The sequence below is a fragment of the Paramacrobiotus metropolitanus genome, unplaced genomic scaffold, assembly GCF_019649055.1.
Source record: "Paramacrobiotus metropolitanus isolate TYO unplaced genomic scaffold, Prichtersi_v1.0 Parri_scaffold0000084, whole genome shotgun sequence".
Classification (NCBI taxonomy): Eukaryota; Metazoa; Tardigrada; class Eutardigrada; order Parachela; family Macrobiotidae; genus Paramacrobiotus; species Paramacrobiotus metropolitanus.
This window is the reverse complement of record NW_026570304.1, coordinates 482,159-504,126: the sequence shown is the minus strand read 5'-3', so window position 1 is coordinate 504,126 and position 21,968 is coordinate 482,159. Positions and strand designations below refer to the sequence as shown.

Sequence of the window (21,968 nt, the reverse complement as noted above, 5' to 3'; positions counted from 1 at the left end):
TCAAAAAGATTGGGCCAAAGGTTATGCAATTTTCGGTTTTAACCTTGAACCTGATATTGGAGACCACACGTGCATAAATCCTACGAAAAAAGGAGTTCTAGGATTGTCCTTATCTTTTTCGGCTCAAACGACTGCCACTCTTTCCGTATTGGTCTATTTCAATAAGAACGCCCTCGTAGAAATTGACGCACGACGGAACGTTTATTGCCCATACAAACGTGCTTAAACATGAATAATATCAAGCTTCTAGATATCGTGCAGCACGATAGCTGTCTTCAGAGAATATTCCTCGGAGTGTTCTCACGAGACACGCTACCAACCGTGTCCAGTCCAAAATTTCCGCTCGCACTGATTGTGAACTCGGACAAGCACGCGGAACCCGGACAGCACTGGCTAGCTATATTTGCTAAGAACAGTAAAATGTCGTTTTCTTTGATTTTTTGGTAAGTCTTCTTTATTTTACGGCATGGAGTTTGACAAATTTATCTCGGAAAATTTTCCGGCTACCAATGGACATTATCAGGAAAATCGGATCCAACTCCAACATCCTCAGTCTAAACTTTGTGGTCTCTTCTCTGTATTTTTCTTTATTACTCTTGTCGCGGTCTTACGTTACGTGAAATTGTAAATAAGTTTGAATACCCCAAAAGACTGCAATTCAATGATAAAATGCTGTATGCTTTTGCTAAGAGGAAATTGCATGTGTGTAAAACCCTCGAAAATGTTTGAAGCATATGCCGAAAAAGCAGCAATATTCTCTGCCTATGTATAAGGTTATCTATTAAAATGCGGAAAAAGAACGTCGTTTGGTTCCGGAATTTATTTGACTCTTAAACACTTGAACACACACGACAGTTTGCATATCTCGGAAAAATTCGATTTTGGTAGGCAATACAATCAACAGAGTTGGTTTGTTAACATAGATGCACACCAAAATCGAAATTTTGATGATTTAGCCAAAATGTTTCCAGTTTTTGCGAACCGTAACTGGGGTGGCTTTGCTTCTTCGTTTGCCACTGCTGTTTCGTTCTGGCGTATTAAAAGAAAAATCGGAAGGTTCAAAATCTAAATATGCTCTACGACGCTGCATATTCGGCAATAACGTAGCCGGCGCATTGCAACTTTTCATTGCCTCGAATACTTCTTCTATTCCATTTGGAGGAGTTTGTGACGGTCCTGGATTTGTAGGTGTAGTTAGCCAACGGATTAAATCCACAACGTTCGTACCGTTTTTCAAAATCCCGTTTACTGCAAGTTCCAGGTTTTTCCCAATTGAAAAATGACCGTACTCTTGTAAGTGCGTTAGCAAATGGCGTGCGTTGTTCTGTTGCTTCTCTGGTAGTAGAAAAACCACTCTATCTGTGGACTTATCGCTACCATGCGTTGCAGCATCAGTTTCGTCGAAAGGATGCTGCGCTGGATGCTGCTGCATAGGCAGTGTAGCCTGTCCTATATAATTGTTGTACCGTTCCATAGCGTCGTTATGGGCATTTAAACGCTGTCTGCTAGTCATTGTCGGATTCTGCAGTGAGTTTGTCATATCTCGGTATGACTTGGTCAATGGACTTGCATAATAGTCCAGATGAGCATGCGTAGGCTGTACAGGCACGGGAGACAGGCTTCGCGATTTCCTGATAGCACGTAGCTGTTCTTCATTTAACAAAAACCTTCGTGGTGCCATTTTCAAGCGTTTCCCAAAACAAAATTAAGCACAGGAGGCAGTATTAAAGACAATAAAGCAAAACCTTTTGCTAACAGAAAACTTCGTTTAGTTTTTCGGGAGACAGACTTTTTAGACAATAACTTTAAATAAGGCAATAAACGTCGAACTCGTTGAGCTTTCGACGATTCAGAAACGGGAACCGTGCCTTCAACAATCTGGAGCGCACATTCGGAAATGGCATCAATCAAAGTGTCTTCCGAATTTTTAATAATCGCTTTCGCAAGTTTTGGCTTGCTCTTAGCTATTGACGACAGTAAATCAATATTGGAAACGGTTTTACTTCGTTCCATTATGCCTGTAGATAAACTTCAGTATAGCCAGAAAAGTTCTCTCCGAAAATCGACGATTTCAGCCGATATCGATCGCTTATATTGTGTTGCAAATCAATTACAATATAACCAAAAGGCTTCTCAAAAGCGGCCGTGACGGCTTCCATGAAATAATTAAGTTTATTAGGAAAAAGTTGGCGTCCTAAGATTTGTAGTTGCTGCCGGTCCTGAGGATTTTTAAAACAAACAATGACTTTGGCGTTTAGCCGTATATCTCGACCAAAACTCTGTTTAAAAAACAGATTTTGTGTCAGATAGATGACCGTTGTATTGGAGTGGCGTCCACCGTTGCAAAATAATTGGGCAACGTGTTTGCTCGTTTTTTCTTCAAGGTGCAAGTCGTCAATCACACAAACGTTAACTTGTTTTTTATCAAAAAAATTCGGCTTTGAAATTTCTTCTGGCAAACCTTCGATAAAAGTAATTGGAAATCCTTCCTTTACAAGTTGATCGTATAAGGACTGATACTGTTTATAAAACCAATAAACCCGTTCCGGAACTTGCGAGAGTTTATTAAATCGGAGAATATTTGCCACAAACGTGGTTTTACCAGAACCAGAATTCCCACTGAATAACATAGAAGTTGGGTGATAAAACACATCATTCAACTGTACTTCCATTATTACGTCCGAGTAGCAAACGACGTGATTCATTTAAAACGAACGAAATCAGAGGCATAATGATGTTGTGGATAGGAAATCGATCAGTAACTCTTAATACAATGACTGCACCCAAACGAAAAAGTTGAGAAAATACAAACGGTATGGCGTAGAATAGAGCCCAGATGAGTATTCCCCGCGAGTTCTTTTCCTCTACGGGAATCGGTGGTGGCGTTTCAGGGTCCATGATTTCTATGGATCAAAAAATTTCAAAATTAAAAATATGATTTCAAACCGGAAATTTCAAACTGAATTTGCAGAACAAAAACGTACCAGTTGTAGTTGATCAGTTGGCATCGTCAAAAATGAGTAAGTCAGCCGGCTTTCCGTCAAACTCGTCACCCCAAGATGGATGAACCGGTGGTGTGAACCCGCCCTTTGTGTCTCGTTTCCCGTCTCCCAGATCGTCTGGTTGAGTGAACGGAACTCGTCCCTGTTCCAGTTTCTTCAGCTTTTCGAACTTGTCCACGCGTTGATAAAAATAATCGAATTTTGGTACGGGAGGAACGATATCGTCGTCGTCACCACATATACCAGTGCATGTCTCATTCCAAACTTTGACACCACTACCGTCAGGGCACTCGAACGTAATAACTTGCTGGATACGATAGCCGACGCTGGGGCAGGCTTTGCGCCATTTCTTGATTTGATACTTCAAATAGTTCCGCATACGACCGTGTGCCAAATCGCGAACGATGGGGCGCCATTCTTTCCAATTTTCCTCGGTACACTTAGTTGGATTCTCTCTGAAGGCGATATTAGTCCCCTTTTCCTCTTTAGGATACAGTGCAAACGCTACTTCTCCAAGCGGCTGTTGATGGAACCAAGTTTCCTTAACAAACTGCGCTCTAACACCAATAGTGAGATCAGGATAATACTTCTGAGCGTCTGTAAAACGGGCAAAAAGATCCCGATAAACTCCTTGTAGCATATGAACGTCGTCCTGCTGAACGGTGCTGTAGTATACAACACCGTTTTTCATCATACGTTCTCCAGTTCCGACCGGGAACAGAGCGTTAGCGGCGTTTTCTAAAGACATTCTCAAACTCGTGTGAAAATAACGGCGAATATATCTTCAGTGGCACGGTACATCGGCAAAAGTTTCGGCAGAACTACTGTATGTTTGTGTGTGTGTGTGTGCGTGTCTGCGTATCTGGTTGAATATGCGTTCAAAGTCAGAATGCTGTTAACTCATCGTTTTGTTGCAGATGCACCGCCTGCTTCAGGTCTTGGTCTTGCTGTCAGTGGCCAGCAGCGCGTGCGGTGTATGGACGCGCTGTTTCAGCCACTGTCAGTGCGAGCGCATCGAGGGCGTTGTGAACTGCGGCGGGCGGGACTTGACTACTCTGCCCACACTGCGCGCTGCAGAACACTGGGTGCAGGTCGTCCTGTTCCAGAAGAACAGGCTGTATAGTGTCCCGTACGCTGCTCTTGCCCGATTTTTCCCGCGGCTGCGCCTGTTCGATGCCCGTGGTAATCCGATCCTGGATTGTGGAGAGCCCGCGACCGTCAAGTTTACGGTCTTATCAGACTGTGGACGGCTCCCCGTCACAGCCACAACGACGGTGCCGCTGAACACGACTGATTCGGGCACGAGTATATCGCCGAGCAAACCCGCGGCAACCACCACCGCGAACCATGATCCGGCACCGATGACCAAGCCGCCGACCGACGAGCCCGACAGCGCGTTCAATGTGCCCAACGTCGTTTACGCCATCATCGGCGTAATTACCCTGATTGCGGCCATATCAAGCGCAGTGGTTTTTCTTAAGCGTCGTTGCGCTCCTGTAGCCCACGCTATCAGTACCGAAAGTACCGAAATGTCGGTGGTTAATGAGCATACCGACCTTTAATTACTGTACATATGCTTTTTGTACAAATTAGTTCTGATTTTGTACATACTTGTTTCTGTACAGATTCTGTAGTTTGAATCTCTGATGTCTGCGCTTCCATTTTGATAATGTGATCTTCTGTTTTTGTGATATGTTACGTTCTGCGGTGTAAAAAAAAAATAATTACTGTACAGATTTTTACGAAATAATAAAAATTCGATTTTGGTTGGCATCACGTTCTGGTATGGTATTCGTAGATCAAGTTGCTTACCAAATTCGAAATTTTACGTTATTCATATGTACTGTACTTATACATAGGTTGTAATGTAGGATGCAGTATTCGGTGCGTTTTACTGTGATAGCGACGTATTCTGAGGTGTAAAAACATGGTTATTGTACAGATTCTGCTGAAAAAATAAAAGTTCGATTTTGGTTGGCATTTCATACTAGTTATGGTATTCGTAGATCAAGTTGCTTACCAAATTCGAAATTTTACACTCTTCACATATACTGTACTCATATACAGCAATTATGGTATAGGACGGTTTAGAGCAAGTATTCGGTGCATTTTATTTGTTAGGGAGTAATAATATCTTTTTTGTTGAAGATGGATGATTCTATAGAGATCCCGGAGCAGCAACCCGTCTCATCCGGCCTACCCCGTACCACACCCCGAACGTCTACGGAGCAGCTGCTCTGTCGTAAGACTGGTAAACCACTGACCACGGACATCGGGGACAGCTACTCCTCCGACGAAGAGGGGCGTGCCACTCCGCCGCTCCAAGACGGCACATCCGGACACACTGCGGAAGACACTCCCGCACAGACTCCAGACGCATCGGCCCTGAGGTACAGTACGCGGTGTATTAACTTTTTGAACTTTGCTTTATAAAATTATTCGATTTTGGTGGTCATTGTGCATAATGTTATGTATTACAACAAGCTAATGCTAACCAAATTCGATTTTTTTAGCACACTGGCGGCCGTGAATCGTATGATAAGCTCAGTTCGCGCTCCACCGGCAGATAGTGTGGAGCTGGCCGGTGACGAAGGAGCAGATGAAGAGGACGCGGCGGCCAATCGGGCGGATTTGGAGGAAATGGGTGTCGGAGAGGAGCCCGAGGCCGATATGGACGTCGCTGTGCAGTCCAATGTCGCGGAACCTGACAAAGATGCACCACATAGTAGTGCCAGTGGTACGACTGCTGACAGTGGTACGAGTGCAGTGAGTGTAGCTGGCTCATCGACGCGCGCACCGGATCCGGACCGCATTTTGACCCACCGAATGGGACGCGAAGCAATGCGGAAACTTCGCGAACGAATGAATTCTGTTGAATTAATTTGCGGTCGCATGGCATTTCAGCGTCTTGTGCGGGAGGTCATGGAGGGCATACGGCCTGACTTTACGATCCAGTCGGCTGCCTTATTTGCTTTACAGGAGAAGGCAGAGTTCCTCCTTATTAAGATTTGCGAGAAAGGAGCCGCAGCGGCTGATCATGCCAATCGTGTAACCGTGATGCCGCGCAATCTTGACCTTGTTCAGTATGCATGGGAGCAGAACTTGCGCAACGATCCTCGGTTCAGTCCGGAAGGTGACCTTGATAAATATCTGGAGTACCAGAAACAGCGCCGCCAAAACCTGTACGTACCGGCTGCCGCACCACAACGTTCTGCACCGGCCGTGGCCGTAGCCGCACAACCTATCGCGCACGGTGGATGGAAGCGTCCTTTGGCGCTGGAGTCATCTTCGGATGAAGATGCAGAAGTCGCGCCGATTCCGACCAGTCCGACTCCGCGTACGTATTCTGACGCATTAAGTTCATAATTATGTGCAAAAATGTTTTTGTAGGCACACGCGGACGTAGCATGCGGCCCGGACGGGCCATTCGAGGGCGTGGAAATGCTGTGTCGGCCCGTGGCCGTACATCTACGGCTGAAGTGCAGCGCACTCGATCCCCAAAGAAAGCCCCAGGAACTGCCGTGTGTTCGCGGGGAGCACCGCGCGGACGTGCGCCTCGTGGAATGCAAGGGTCCCGCGGTACACGCACAGCTGCGCCGGTCCGTGCGCGCTCACCGAGTCCAGCCCCTGCACTCTCGAAGCGTATCTGCCTTGGTCGGCCTAATGGAGTGAATCCCAGTTTGCCGGCAACGGCTCGTGGACTTGGTGGTCAGCGGGTGGCCCCCGCGCGCGATCGTTCTTCGTCGTCGTCTTCGGCGTCGTCTGCTGAGCCAAGCAGTGGTACTCTTTTAATAATTTTAATCGTTTTTTTATTACCATTTTAATCATTTTAACAATTATGTCTTTTAGCCGGCACCGATGTTATCCAGCCACGTGAAGCGGAGGCTGCCGTCGAGGGTATGCAGTTGCTGGGTGGCGTTCGGAAGCCAAACGGTGTTGTTGTTGCAGTGGATGGGAACATTACACGTGTGCCTGCCGGGGAAATGACTGCGAAGCAGTTCCATAATCGACTGCGCATGTTCTGAGCTGTACGCGTGTGCCTGATTAATCATTTAAAGAAAAAACGCTGTCGCTATTCAACTTACATTAATACTCGTACTTTTTGCAGGACGTTGAGTGGAACTGCGATGTGGACGGAACGCGGAATTCGGAATGAGTGGATGCGTAGTTGTTTTGTTTTGCTTCGTAAATGCATCGGAGTGGTTGCAGTGTCATTTGTTTTCTTGTTATGTGTACGCGTGGTGCCGGGGATGATTTGTTGTTTTTAGTTATGCGCGCGGTAACGAGGGGATAAAATTGTTTTGAATGTTGTATGCGTGGTACGGAGGTGATATTTTGCAAATGTGGTACGGGGAATTCTTTCATGGTTTTTGGTGACCGGGATAAAACGGCGGAAATTTTTTCATTAAAGCTACTCTACTGTAGTATTTTTATTTCACTAATTAAAAAAACTGTAAATTAGCCATTGTTTCCACTAATGAATTACGTAATCTAATTAAATTAGTATAAATTACGTATACCTATTGTTTTATTTAAATTAAATTTAATTGTATAGTTAATGGCCGGCAGGTGTTACTGCGCGGCCCCCTGGGGTGTTCTTGGCGCTCAGTGGCTGCTCATTCTACTGAAACCCAATATCGCTTCGCAGTCGACCTAGGAATTCCGGCAGAAACATCACAACGTCATTAAAAAGGCTTGAAACATACGGCAAAAAACGTATCTGACAATTCAAAACGCAATTAAGACACAACCGGAAAATAAACCACACATGGTTAGCCGTTGGTCGGATCGTGCGTCAGCCGGGTTTCATTTTCATGACCACACAATCGAAGCCGTACTCGCTCTCCGGTATTTGGCATTCCTGCAGCGTCCAGCTGTCCGTCTCATGATCGTACACTTCGATGCTGCAGTATCCATCCTCTACCCATCGGTCCCTTCCAATAACGTACAGCTTCCCATTCAGGTACGCGCATCCGGGGTTAACGCGCTCCCTGATCAGATCCGCTGCAATAACAAATCGCAAATACCAACAATACTACGATATCTTGCGTATTTCGGTCACTTTGAGTAGCGATTTCTGAATTGTACTCTGTGTACAGGAAACCACACAAAGGGTTTTTTAATTTCGTAAGCAGAAGGATTTTACGATTAAAAGCGGGATATTTTCTAAAGACACCGTTTTGTGGTGATATAAAAGTGCCTGGATGCCCAACGTCAGAATATAAAAACGTGAAGCGGCAAACATATATGAGAAAAGTTGAAGAACATATCAGATTCTATAGCTCCACACGCTTAAAGATATAGAACAACGATATAGAACCCACCTTTTCTCACCCACTGGTCGGTGGCGGGGTCGTAAGCATCCACGCGCACAAACCGTTTCGCATCCTCTTGACATATACAATATACTACAGTATTTCTACAGACCTATGCTTCGGCTGTGTGCATTCTCATATACAACCGCATACCACCACATTCTGATTCACTTGAGTAAGCCAGAGTTAAAAATAATCGAACGACTGTACCAAGTGATTACTGAAGGCTGCCATGCCATGTTATCTTTAACTTCAACTCGCTTACCGATAACGAAAACCAACCCTTCTGCACCCACGCAGACATGTCTGCCGATGTCTGCGGTCGGCTTATCGCGCAGTTGAGTCCATTTATCTGTATCAGGGTCGTACGAAAAAACCCATCGGCCATACTCTTCATCGCCGCCTTCGTCGCCTTCCCCGCCCAACACAAACAGTCGACCGCAGGAAGCCACCATTTCAAAGCAGGTCAGGTAGACGGGCAGCGGGGCGACTGGTCTCCAGGAATTGCGTTTAGGGTCGAAGGCCTCCACGTTCCGTCTATCATCGTCACAGGCATTGCCACCGGAGACGTAGATGCGACCATCCAGCGCGGCAGCCGTCGTATTCCAGCGCGGCGTCGGGTCCACCTCGCGCCACTTGTCACGGAGACCCGTGTAGTGGCTGTCGCGTTGCACGATGTGCATACCATTATGGTGGAAAATCAGAAAGGAAGCGGCGTCCAGCAGCACCGTGCGGCAGTCATCGGCGTCAGCGGGCAGATCCTCCAAGCGCCACACGGTTGGGATTGATGGGCTGAAAGCGTACACGGCAGTTTTGTCGTTGTCGCCCAGGAAACCACCCACACAAAGGATCACATCCTGCGCACCTGGAATATAACAAACCAAATAAAACAACGGTCAATTTTTTGTTTGTCAAAAAACGTGCGTACAGCACTTCGGTAATCCTGTTAATTTTGTAAGAAACGCTGTCGCTATTTCTTATCGGCAACAGCCTTCACACAATTAGCCAATAACAGTGCTAACGAACACTCATTAACAAGGTACGAGTCAGTACGACGTAAGGGCAAACAGTATCTAGTACGAGTTCTTCATGACTCAGGTGAATACCAACACTTGGCAGCGCCACATATGTCTCCCACGTATTTTTACACCGAAGTCAAAACGCGGAAAGCAAGTCAGACAACTGCGTAGTCCTCACCATACGAATGCCGTTCTGCAGTGCCCTGCCCTTCCCCGAGAGGCAGTCCGTTGGCGGCCATCGCGGACTTCCAGTTCTCCCGATACTGATCGCTGAGGAAGGGAGCACGGACGTTGTGCAGGACGACGGGCATGTTCGCAAGTCGTCCGGGACGGTCGTGGTCCAACCAGCGCATCACCGTCTCCCACACCTGGTCCTCACTGAACACGTCCACTGCATCCGATGCGATCAGTGCAGCCAGCTGCAAACAAACTCACATGTCAAATGTACTAAGTAGACATAATTATAGTCGCTTATTAAGGCTGAACTTCGAACAACAGTTTTGAAATTATTCGAAAAACCGAGTCCAAATAAATTAAAACTCGAAACCGAAAAAAAACTTTATTTTCCCTTTAAAACAATCGTTTCGTAGTACAGTACTTATTTTACCAAATCAGCATTTCACATGATCTGTCCATCTAAGATAATAAAATGGTAATTATTACAAGAATTAGTTTTATTATTTCGAACCGTTTCAAATATTCGAAGCCCAATTTGGTTTTGGAATGCTGTAATTTCAAATTTCTAATCCTACCGCAACTTGTAATTGAATTTGTACACAGCGTACGAATTTTGCGATCACGCATTCACAATTATCAAAGAAAAGCAGACCGAGTACCTGATGCGCGTCCAACTCCAGAAATTCCTGGCTTTGCGCCAAGATCTGGAAGTGCAGCTGGATAAAGTGCAAAGCTGCGCTGGCCAGGCGCGGATTGCTGTGCTGCGAAGCCAGCGCGTGGACGTCCAGGCAGTTGGACAGGGACAGGTGCTGTTTCACGTACTTCCAGCACATTCGGGCCACCGGAGTCATCTGCAGGAACTGCGCCGCAATCAAGACTGACACAACGGTGTCATCGCTCAAGCGCAGATTCATCGTGTACGCATACGCCACCAACCTGCAAAGAATCAAGTCTAATCATGGAGGAACACTAAATGTTATTGCAGTATAACAGAAAGATATAACAAGACTGGTGCTCAAATTCACAAAACCATGAAAGCAAAAAGTAGTCTCCACTCTCCGGCTCCGGGTAAAACACAGAACTATTCAATCACAACTTGCACTGCCAGGTTCCCCATTCATTCAAACGCTCTGAAGTTCATCACAGCTGAATGAACACCGTGCCATGCTGTTGCCAAATACGGAGACTTACTCCTGCAACGTGAGGTTGTCGATATTGGCCAGCCGGAAAACAGGTTCAGAGGATTCTTTCCAGTTGTGCGTGAAGGCAGCGCGAAAGTAAGGGCTCTGTACGCTGAGCACGCTGCGATGACAAGGAATCCCCTGCAAGGATTCATCACTGCCTTTCAAGACGACATCGCAAAAGATACCCGTTGCCTGCAGATCACGCATTCCACGCAAGAACTCCGTCGCGTTAGCGGGGCAATCCTGAGGAAGCTGAGGATCTGCAGCAGTGTTACTGCTTGGCTTCGGCATGATGCAAGAAATCAGGAGTGAAAAATTATCAAACAGCTACAAACTGATAGTCAAATGAACTGCAAGTTCTGTATCCAGTGATTACAGAAGTAGGAGTCAGAAAATTAGTTGCAATTTGCAAATAAGCTTATTCAAAGCACAAATTACCAAAATTACCAGATTCGCCAGCACTGACCTGCTGTGAAGAAATTAAATGTCGCAACAAGAAAGAAAAGTTGTAAATTCGTGTGCACTGTTTGCAGTCAGAGAGTTTACAGTACTGTCAGTCTGTCACTTTAGCTGCTTGTACAATACAGCAGCAGCTGCAAAAGTTGCTGCATGTACAGTACGGTACAGTACGGGCCTGTATTAGTTTACGGCTATACGAGCAGTTCTGCCAAAGAGGCTGGTACAGTAAGTAGTAGGATTTGTTAACGAGATTGGGAAGAGGATTTTGCTACAAGCCGGCGAGATTCGTAGTCTGGAGTTTTGAAACAGAACATCTCTTTAGCAATTCAACGTGGTAATGCTGCTTCAGTAATGGGGACCGTCGAGAATGTTGTTTCGTTTGACCGTAATCAGATCTTGATATTGTCATCACGCTATTGAAATAAAGTACGGGACCCCCATAAAAAAAAGTAGTTAACACACGTATTAAAGTCTGTGTAGTTTTACTACACTCCACACTGTCTACACTTACAGTGAGTAATACGTACCTTTACTTCACTGCGAACGTAAAAAAACATACGTAATACACAGAGACAGAGTACTGCACCTCCAGCAGGAAGTTGCCAGGAACGTATTTCACAGACGTGTTCCAACGCCTTTGTTCGAAGGATATGCTTACCGTGCATCTGATCCCGTGGACACATCCGCACGCAGCTAGCCTCGGCACGCCTTGTATTAAACCACCAGAAAGGTGAACGGTGTGGGTAGTAGAATTGTGGGAGCACAATAAAATCGCATCCACCATCCTGTCCGCCAATAAAATTCTAAGACCAGCCAGATTACCATCACTATCAGTACTCAAGACAAAAATCAGCAGAATTTCGAAAACCAGGATTTTAACCATTTTTTGTGTAACGGACAAGTCCGTTACACAAAAAATCATTTGCCGTCGCAGGGGCCCGTGGCGCCGGTAGTGCAGATGGTCGAGTGGGGGCAGGTGCAGCGGGGTGGCGCCCATTCGTCCTGGAAAGTGGGACACCGACTGCGTCCGGGTAACGATAACGACGGATAACGGATACCGGATAACGACGCGTCGGGTGCATGTCCCACTGGACACCGGGCGCGTCGTTATCCTACAAGTTCGGTTAATAATTTTTTTAAAAAATCTTTCTAAATTCAAGTGTTTTAATATAAAAGATGAGCTAAGCGAAAATATCCTTTTCTAGATTCAACATTTGAGTTTTCTTGTCAAAAAGATTTGTAATTTCATTTGAGGAAAATATACAAAAAATAATTTTTATGAGAATAAATTTATATAAAGAAAATTAAATATTGCTCAGATCAACTTATTTAAGCCTACCCTAGTATGAAGAATAAATTTTAAGAAAACCTCCTTTAGAAAAACCCGCTGTTAATTCCTTCCGTTAAAGAAGCATCTGAAAATTCATAAACACCAACTTACCTGGAAAAACGTGCCGGGACTGCAAGGCAAACACTGCCCGTCCTTCAGCACATTGGCCTTGTCACACTGAAACCCGTCGTGAATTACCGTGCGCTGCAGGATCGGGCGCGCATAAGCCAGTTCCTCCTCGAAGCTGACCGCTGCTCCGTTGGCCGTGTACAGCATCCGCTCACAGCTCACACCCCATACAGATGCTGAATGTCCTTCGTATGTTGAAAATGATTCATTACGTGAGACGAACCCGTCCCGGGATCTCTCTGACGGCGTTGTACCTGGGCGGTGTCGCGAGCTTCATTGCCCAGCACGCTGCGCCGGGGCGTCGCTTCCATTGTGGCGGTATTGCGTACCGGCTGGCTGTCTGTCTGACGGTGTCTGTATTGCGTACAACCCAAATCTATGACATGACATTCGTTGTCTGTATATGTTATTGCAGGCAGTTTGGTCAGAGATCATGGCTTCTTCGGCTGCGCATACCTCAATGGGAAGCGGCATACCTGTATGTCATCGGAGGCGGTGGGCGGAAGAGGAAGGGTCAGGCCAGCATCGAAGTGTACGATGACGAGACAGACAGTTGGACGCTGCTTGATTGCCCGATGCACGAAGATGAAGCGCGCCCCGGCCAGCGACTGACCCAGTGTTTTTCATAATTTATTTTATGGCTGCATTTTAATTTGGTTTTCATTGAAGATTTGCTAAATCCATTTTTTGACGCATTTTTTTATTCCTGTTGTATGTTGCGGTCTTTCTGTCAGATTTTTTATCTTGAACGGCGACGTTATGGTGCTTGTTTTCCTTGGGATAATCTCCGGTAGACAGCAACAGTTTTTCTGTGCGAACTGCTAATTCGATTAAAATGATAATGTTCGCTGATCTTTGTCAAAAGTGAACAATTCAACGTAAGCAATAGGATATCAACACTTGAAAAGTTTTTGTTCAGTTCTCTTGCTGGTTGCGTTGCGAACGTTTTTCTACTGTGAGCCGGGAAAGTCACTGAAGTGGAATGTTTCTCGCGATTAACGCCGGTAGACAACCTGAAATATGTTTTTGGAGAAATTTTCCAAGGTATAAGTACGGTTCAGGGTGCAAAGTGGGTTCTGGTTCTTGGCAACAAGTTATGGCAAAAGTACTCTTTAGGGATGTACTTAGTGCTCACAAGAGACCTCATATTCATAATCCAACTTATAACCCCAAACTTATGCTCGTACGGAGTGTCATAATGGTACTACTTCGGTCCTACCGGTCATCATACTACCTTTCATATCATCGTAAGTCCATATTCGTATCAGTTACTCATGTGTACCGCCTTTCACTCTATTCACAACCCGCTGCCCTATCTTCCGCTTCGCATACTCCTTTTGCCGCGTAATAAAAAGGAAACAGATACTATTTCAAATCACTATTGCAACTCCTACCGAACCGCACGGATTAGAACGGTTTTAACAAAATACAGAAACTCCGCAGAGCAAGAATGCTTATTTACGAATGCGAAAGGACGAGTAAATCTCCTGTTTCGAATTTTTGGAGCCTATTTTGTTCTTTTACATCTGTTAAAGCTTGTTTTGTTCAGTATGTAAACCGGTACGTATGTAAACAATGAGAGGAGCGAGCTTTTGTTTCTCTTCGCACAAAACCCGGTTCAGCGCACATTCATTTCAACCATCAAACCATTTCGCAAGAAAAACAGCTCATATCTACCGGAGATCATAGCAAAGGAAACCAACATCACTTCGCCCTTCGCCGTTCACATCGCAATGCGGCAGGACGCTTATAACACCATAAAGTTATTAAAGTTTTTAAAAAACCGGTAAAAAACGAATTTGACAACTTCCCATAAAAGGAAAACTAAATTGCAGCCGGAAAGTAAAAGATACGCAGTTCCTAGCCACCCGCTAGCCGGTGCGCGCATCAGTCGCGCTTCATCTTCATGACCACACAATCAAAGGCGTACTCGTTATCCGGGAGTCGGCATTCGTCTGGAAGCAGCGCCCAGCTGTCCATCTCCTCATCGTACACCTCGATGCTGCCGCCGCCTCCCGGGGACTCCCCTCCGATAACGTACAGCTTCCCGTAATTCACGAAATACCGCAACGCAGTTCGGAACCTGCAACGGAATCGCACCTACCTTTCCTCACCCACTGGTCGGTGCGTCCACGCACACACGCTCTTGCGCAATTCCACCTACATAGTACACGACGAAAACCATCTTGATCACTGAACGATTTCAACCATGGCATGCTGTCTTAACTTAACGTTCGTTAGCGTACCGACGACGAATATCAACCCGGCTGGTCCCGCGCAGGCAGTGCAGTAGACGCGTTGCGTCGGCATGTCGCGCAGTCCTGTCCATTTATCTGCGTCGGGGTCGTAGGAGAAGGCATATTTGTCATGTCCTCGTCTGCTAACCCCGCCAAACACAAACAGTCGACCGTCACACGTCACACGCCGCCATGGCAAAGCCGCTCATATCCCTGGGCAGAGGGGCGACAGCGCTCCAGGTGTTAGATTTCGGGTCGAAGACGTCCATGGACGTCAGTCACTCGTTATCGCCGGTACCGGAGACGTGAACGCGACCATTCAGCACGGCAAGCGCTGCCTCCCGGCGCGGCGTCTCCGTTAGGGGCCACCTCGCGCCACTCATCACGGAGACCCAGGTAGTGCCTGTTGCGTCGCACGGTGTGAATGCCGTCAAGGTGCTTAATCAGAATCGAAGACGCGTCCTGCAGCACCGTGCGGCAGCCTTCGGCGTCAGCGGCTAGATCCTTCAAGCGCCACACGGCCGGGATCGATGGGTCGAAGGCGTACACGGCAGCTGTGTGGTGGTCGCAATCGCTCTTGCAACCGCCCACACACAGGATGACGTCCTGCGCCCCTGAAACCAGCAAACCATTAAAACGGCATGGAATGCAAATGCAAGGCTTACACCACACAGCAAACTGGCACTTGAATAATTTTTGCAATGAAATTGAATCGTACAACGTGATTAATGCAACTGCGATGTCCTTACCGTACGAATGGCGTGGTGCAGTCCTCTGTCCTTGCCCGAGAGGCAGTCCACAGGCGGTCATGGCGGACTGCCAGTCCTTATGATGTTGACGGCTCAGAAAGGCAGCGCGGACATTCTGCAGGATAGCGGCCAGGTGCGCCATTCGTCCGGCACGGTCGTAGTTCAACCAGCGCAGCACCGCCTCCCACACTTGATCCTCATTGAAGACCTCCACTTTATCGGATGCGATCAGCGCCGCCAGCTGCAAACAAATTAACTAAGCGCATGTTGTACGTGATATGTATTGTACAGTGTAGACATCATTTTTTAAAACAGTTATTTAATTTTACATTACGGAACCTATTTTGATAAATCAGCATATTGCATGGTTTCTCCATTTAAACCTTTCAATTTTTAGAAAAATAACCTCCTCTATTTTAAACCGTTGCAAATATTCGAAGCCTGGTTTGATTTTGAAAGCCTTAATCTAGAGTTCGAGATTTTAGCCCTTCCGCAAATTGTAATGCGAATTTGTGTTCATACACAGCGGACGACATGTTGTAATTGTCATTATCAGAAACAAATAGCCGGGCACCTGTTGCGCGTCCATCTGAAGGAATTCCTGGCAGTGTGACAAGCTGAGAAATTGAGGATTGATGAAGTGCAGAGCTGCACTGGCCAGACGCGGATTATGGTGGTGAAAACCCAGAGCGTGTACGACCAGACAGTTGGACAAGCACAGGCGCTCCTTCACGTACTTCCAGCACATTCGGGCCACCGGAATCATCTGCAGGAACTGCGCCCAAATCAAGATGGGAACCACGTTGTCGTCGCTCAGGCGCAGATCCATCGTGTACGCGTACGTCACCAACCTGCAGCGAATCAAGTCTGATCAAGTTGTACTGAGTACAACTGACAGCAGAGGCAGTTTAGCTGAATTATCGTCGTGCTACGCTGCTACCAGGACTTACTCCTTCAACGTGCGGTTGTCGATGTTGGCCAGCAGGAGAACTGGTTCAGGATTCTTTCCAGTTGTGCGTGAAGGCAGCCCGAAAGTAGGGATCTGCACGGTGAGCACGCTGCGATGACAAGGAATACCCTGCGAAGACGCGTCACTGCCTTTCAGGACAACATCGCGGAAGGTGCCCGTTGCTTGCAGATCACGCATTCCACGCAGGAACTGCACAGTGTTAGCGGGGCAATCCTGAGGAGGATGGTGATCTGCGGAACCGCTCGGCTGCGACATGGTGCAGGAAATCAGGAGGGAAAACTATCCAGCAGCTATAAACCAATGGTCAGGGAACTGGAATTAGTGATTGACACAGCTGGCAGTCAGGAACGTTACTGTAACTTTGTAAGCAATCACACTTACTGGGCCACAAGTTAATAAGAATGATAGCTCTCTAGCATCGACCTGCTGTGAAGTACAGTAATTAAATTCTGAAGTAAGAAACAAAAGCTGTAGCATTGCAGTGTGCACTTTTTGCAGTCAGAGAGTCTCATGTCCCTCCTACTGCTTTCAAAGCAGCTGCTAAAGTTACTGCAGCAGTCTGCATGTACAGTACGACTAGACGACTATACGAGTCGTTCAACCGAAGAGACTAATGCTGTACTTACTTTACACTTTATACATGCATTATGCATAGTAATTCTGTGTGGTACTTGTACTTGACTGCTAACGCAAAAATTATAATACACAGAGTCACAGACAAACCGCGGTCTCAGCGGACATCAAATCCAGGCGAGTCAAATTGGAAACTGTTTGAGGCAGTGCCCATATAAATTCTAATTCTACATGCAGCAGAATTTTTGCCGAATTTAATAATTTGTTTTGTGTTCGTTCAACGGTGAAGAAAACCAAAAAAGTGCTAAATGAAAGCAGGAACGAGGTACAGAACGAACAACTGAGTCGCATGCTTGTGATTTAGCATTGACATGCGTATTAATTACCACAAAACCAATTTTTCTGAGTGTGGCTATTGAAATTCTCCTAAACAGAAAAACAGGCAGAAATTTCCATGAAAGGAAGCGGACAGCAAACCTGAGATGTCCCAAGAATCAACCTAAACCAAGAACCAGGTAAAAAAGTGAAAAGAGCTATCGCTGCAAGACTTCCATATAGAAAAAACGACACGGCTGAATCAGAGAGTATTCAATACATGTGCATATTCTATGGTGAATCAATGAGTGTAATAATACAACAGATTCAGAAACGCAGCTGTTCCTTGAACGGAAGTTGAAAAACGCGCAGTGCATTACGGGAGAATTTCTCGCAGCGCAGATCCTGCAGTCTATCTCCGCACCACTCTTACCCGCCGTGCGGCAACGACGGACGCGGATCAACCATCTTCGTCAAGCATAACACCTAGAGTACCAAACCAGAAACCCGTTCAAATACAGCACGCCGATAAAACCGCATTTACCCAAATTACTTACAGATAGCGGATTATGAATAACTGAGTCGCTTACTTTTCGAACACCCTACTCTCGGCTTCCTATCCGGCGCGAGCGCCTTCAACCAATCTGACAGTGCTCGTATATCGTTACTTCGGGTCGTCAACCGCATTCCACATCGTGGACGCGAAATCGCGCTCAACGGCCGACGGGCCATGGGCATGACAATATCCATCTGCAAGGAGACGTCCGAGCTCTGCAGCGGCTCCGTAAAACCGGCGTAGCACAGACGCACTCGGCAGCGGACCAGACGGATGGCCACACACGGCAAGCTGCGATCAGATCATCCAAGTACCCACTGAAAGTAGCCGATTCCCCAAATCCGTCGCCGAGACGGTGCACCTTGCACTAGTCCGGTTGGAATTAGTCGTCGCCGCAATCCAGTTCCGCAATCAAGTTCGTGACACCTTTACGATACCGATCGAGCTTTTACTTTGCGGTTAAGCTAACCGTTTGTTACTAGTCCGTCGATCTAGCATCCTATCGAGTGATCCAGTAGCCGTAGACTCCGTAGTAACACTCATACAGTGACGGATTCAATCGAAATACGGTAAAACTACCTGATACTGCTCGTAAAACCGTGTTCGAAGAAAAAATCAGAATATGTTTGCGGGTGTTGTGCTGGAGCCTGGAACGTTCTCCGTTTCGCTTAGGTTTTGGTTTCTTCTCGCACAGAGCCCGGCTCAGCGCACCGTCATTTTAACCAGTATCTGTACACCATTTCGCAAGCAAAACCATTACCAGAGATCGCCTCAAAAAAACTAATAATACGGTACTTGACCGTTCACATCGAATATCCGAAAAGATCAAAACATCCTAGAAAAGTATAAAAAGTACGCCATCAACGGATAAGACAAAATCCTAATTTCATACTGTAATTTAAACGAAAGTAATCGGAAACCGGAAAATGAAAATCAGTCAAACTCAGGCTTCATCTTCATGACTACACAGTCAAAGTTATACGCGTTCTCCGGCAATCGGCATTTCTTCGGAAGCAGCGTCCAGCTGTCCGTCTCATCATCGTATACCTCGATGCTGTAATAGCCATTTTTCACCCATCGATCTCCTCCAACGGCGTACAGCTTTCCATCCAGGTACGCGCATCCAGGATAAAGACGTTCCCTGATCATATCCGCTGCAATAATATCGTGGTAAATGAACTACGAGTATAATTCGGCTTTCTCGTTGAAAGTAGCTCTAATTTGAGGAGAACTGGAGTACAAGTTTGTCGCCGTATACCGCCACGCATTATTAAAAATGTGCAACAGAACGGCACCTACCTTTTCTGACCCACTGGTCGGAGGTGGGGTCATAAGCGTCCACGCGCACACACCGTTCAGCACTATCATCTCCACCTGCACCGTACACCATAAAAATCACTATCTCCAATCAATTTTTACAATACCATGCAGTTTGTCACTGAACGACACAACGGTGAACACGTACCGAAAACGAAAATCAATCCGCCAGCACCCACACAGGCAACGATGCAGCTGCATTCGGTCGGCATATCGCGCAGTCGAGTCCAATGATCTGCCCCGGGGTCGTAGGAGAAGACGTATCTGCCAGATTCTTCTTCGTGGCTGTCTCCGCCCAGCACGAACAGTCGACCGTCACATGCCACCATGGCAAAGCCGTTAAGAGCAATGGGAATGGATGCGACCTCGAACCAGGAGCTACTTTTCGGGTCGAAGGCTTCCACGGGCGTCAATGGATCCTTATCCTCTTGACTGGCGACATAAATCCGGCCATTCAGCTCGGCAAGCGCTGCCTCCCGGCGCTGTGTCCGCATTGGGACCACATTGCGCCACTCGTTACGGAGACCCAGGTAGCGACTGCTGCGTCGCACGGTATGCATGCCATCACGGTGTAGAATGAGAATTGTAGCCGCGTCCAGCAGCACGGCGTGGCAGCCTTCGCCGAAAGCGGGCAGATCCTTCAGGCGCCACACGGCCGGGATCGACGGACTGAAGGCGTACACGGAGCATGTGACGGGAGCTGTGTAGTCGTCATAGTCGACTTCGCAACCGCCCACGCAAAGGATCACGTCCTTCGCCTCTGAAACCAGCAAACCAATATGACAACGTGGAATGCAAATGCCAGGGCTACAAACCACACGACAAAAACTGGCTATTGATTAAATTTTTGCAACTAAGTTAAATCGTACAACATAATAAATGCAGCTGCTAGGTCCTTACTGTATGAATGGCGTGGCGCAGTGTTCTGCCCATCCCCGACATGCAGTCCATAGGCGGACTGCCAGTCCTTGCGATACTCGTCGCTGAGGAAGGCAGCGCGGACATTCTGCAGGACAGCGGCCAGGTGCGCCATACGTCCGGGACGGTCGTGGTCCTGCCAGCGCTTCACCGCCTCCCACACTTGGTCCTCATTGAAGACCTCCACTTTATCAGATGCGATCAGCGCCGCCAGCTGCAAACAAATTAACTAAGCGCATACCAAATGTAAGAATAAGTGAAGACATTGTCTTGTTGTAAATGTAGTAACTTTCTCATAATTTCAGTGGCTGAATGAGGATGACCTTTAAATAGCATTCTTGAAACAGTTCAATAATTAGACCGAGCACCTGCTGCGCATCCGCCAGGAGAAATTCCTTTGTCTGCGCCACGGTTAGGAAGTTCGGATGGATCACGTGCAGAGCTGCGTTGGCCAGGCTCGGATTGCTGTGATGCGAAGCCAGCGCGTGGATGTCCAGGCATGTGGACAGGCACAGGCGCTCCTTCACGTACTTCCAGCACAGACGGGCCGCCGGAGTCATCTGCAGAAACTGCGCCGCAATCAAGATGGGCACCACGTTGTCATCGCTCAAGCGCAGGTCCATCGTGTACGCATACGTCACCAATCTACAGGGAATCAAGTCTGATCACCGAATGACTGCTAATAACATACGCTGCATCAATTTACAAACATTATCAGTGACGCCGACTCATGCAAAAGCGAAAGAGCAAAACTGAAATCTCCAGATCTTTGGTTAACATGCAGATATAACATTTATGATTAGCATTGCCAGGTTGTAAATTCCCTGGAGCGCTACAACTGATCGCAAACGTAGGTTTGCTGAATTACCACTGTGCTACGCTGTCACGAGACTTACTCCTTCAACGTGCTGTTGTCGATGTTTGCCAGCCGGAAAACTGGTGCAGAGGATTCTTTCCAGTTGTGCGTGAAGGCAGCGCGGAAATACGGACTCTGCACGGTGAGCACGCTACGATGACAAGGAATACCCTGCGAAGACGCGTCACTGCCTTTCAGTACAACGTCGCAGAAAGTGCCCGCTTCTTGCAGATCACGCATTCCACGCAGGAACTCCACAGTGTTAGCGGGGCAGTCCTGCGGAAGTCGGTGATGCGCGGAACTGCTCGGCTTATCCTTGTAGAAGGAAAGTACGGAGGGATACATTACAACGGCTAGAAACTGATAGTCAGAGAACTGTAAGTTCTGTACGATAAACTATTCGAATGGCAATGCGGGCAGTCAGGAAAGTAATTAGTAAGCACACTTGATTCGTTCGCAAACTAATCAGAATGATAATTCTCGAGCACTAATTCACCCGGAGATAGATAAATTTAGAAAAAAGAAAGAAAACTAGAAAAGCTGAATGAAAAAAGCCAAAATGGGGGAGCCAATGAGATGACGGACAATGGACTGCAAAAGTGGCTGAACGTCGAACGGGACCAGTTGAGCCGACCGGTTTGAGCGGCTACATCGGCCGGGCGTTAAGTCATTTTTGCAGGTGCAGTCGTACTAACTGCTTTGGTCACTGCAACGTGTAAGCAGTAGAAAATATGGCGTTTTACTTCAGATACACTTGGGCTTCTCTTTTCTGATTTCTGATTAATTTGCTCACGTTCACAGTGAATCCTTGACAGATATTAACTCCGATTTTTGCACCATCGAGATTGCAGTATATCCCTGT

At 46.9% G+C, this 21,968-nt stretch overlaps 3 protein-coding genes across 3 annotated transcripts; all 3 read right to left on the bottom strand.

Annotated features, from left to right (window-relative positions):
• Positions 1–7,797: 7,797 nt before the first annotated feature.
• On the bottom strand, positions 7,798–12,926 carry LOC129595948 (kelch-like protein 3). The gene is made up of 8 exons (XM_055493082.1): positions 12,839–12,926; positions 12,598–12,791; positions 10,705–10,889; positions 10,173–10,449; positions 9,515–9,755; positions 8,583–9,182; positions 8,327–8,392; positions 7,798–8,006 (listed from the first exon to the last, which is right to left on the bottom strand). The coding sequence occupies exons 1-8, from the start codon at positions 12,924–12,926 to the stop codon at positions 7,798–7,800; spliced, it is 1,860 nt and encodes a 619-aa protein (XP_055349057.1).
• A 2,211-nt stretch (positions 12,927–15,137) lies between these two features.
• On the bottom strand, positions 15,138–16,826 carry LOC129595947 (kelch-like protein 41). The gene is made up of 4 exons (XM_055493081.1): positions 16,552–16,826; positions 16,176–16,452; positions 15,602–15,842; positions 15,138–15,466 (listed from the first exon to the last, which is right to left on the bottom strand). Exons 1-4 carry the CDS (start codon positions 16,824–16,826, stop codon positions 15,138–15,140), a joined length of 1,122 nt encoding a protein of 373 aa, XP_055349056.1.
• Positions 16,827–18,941: 2,115 nt separating this feature from the next.
• LOC129595946 (kelch-like protein 20) lies at positions 18,942–21,451 on the bottom strand. The gene is made up of 6 exons (XM_055493080.1): positions 21,147–21,451; positions 20,619–20,895; positions 20,233–20,464; positions 19,481–20,092; positions 19,315–19,389; positions 18,942–19,169 (listed from the first exon to the last, which is right to left on the bottom strand). Exons 1-6 carry the CDS (start codon positions 21,449–21,451, stop codon positions 18,949–18,951), a joined length of 1,722 nt encoding a protein of 573 aa, XP_055349055.1. The 3' UTR covers positions 18,942–18,948.
• Between the last annotated feature and the right edge of the window lie 517 nt (positions 21,452–21,968).

Coding starts and splice junctions, on each gene's coding strand:
- LOC129595948 (XM_055493082.1), bottom strand. CDS start 12,926: ATGGAAGCGACGCCCCGGCGCAGCGTGCTGGGCAATGAAGCTCGCGAC. Junction 12,792..12,838: donor TCAGAGAGATCCCGGGACGG/GTTCGTCTCACG, acceptor AAGGACATTCAG/CATCTGTATGGGGTGTGAGC. Junction 8,393..8,582: donor AGGGTTGGTTTTCGTTATCG/GTAAGCGAGTTG, acceptor GTATATGTCAAG/AGGATGCGAAACGGTTTGTG.
- LOC129595947 (XM_055493081.1), bottom strand. CDS start 16,826: ATGTCGCAGCCGAGCGGTTCCGCAGATCACCATCCTCCTCAGGATTGC. Junction 15,843..16,175: donor TTCAGATGGACGCGCAACAG/GTGCCCGGCTAT, acceptor ATTTGTTTGCAG/CTGGCGGCGCTGATCGCATC. Junction 15,467..15,601: donor TGCACCACGCCATTCGTACG/GTAAGGACATCG, acceptor TGCTGGTTTCAG/GGGCGCAGGACGTCATCCTG.
- LOC129595946 (XM_055493080.1), bottom strand. CDS start 21,451: ATGTATCCCTCCGTACTTTCCTTCTACAAGGATAAGCCGAGCAGTTCC. Junction 20,465..20,618: donor TCCTGGCGGATGCGCAGCAG/GTGCTCGGTCTA, acceptor ATTTGTTTGCAG/CTGGCGGCGCTGATCGCATC. Junction 20,093..20,232: donor TGCGCCACGCCATTCATACA/GTAAGGACCTAG, acceptor TGCTGGTTTCAG/AGGCGAAGGACGTGATCCTT.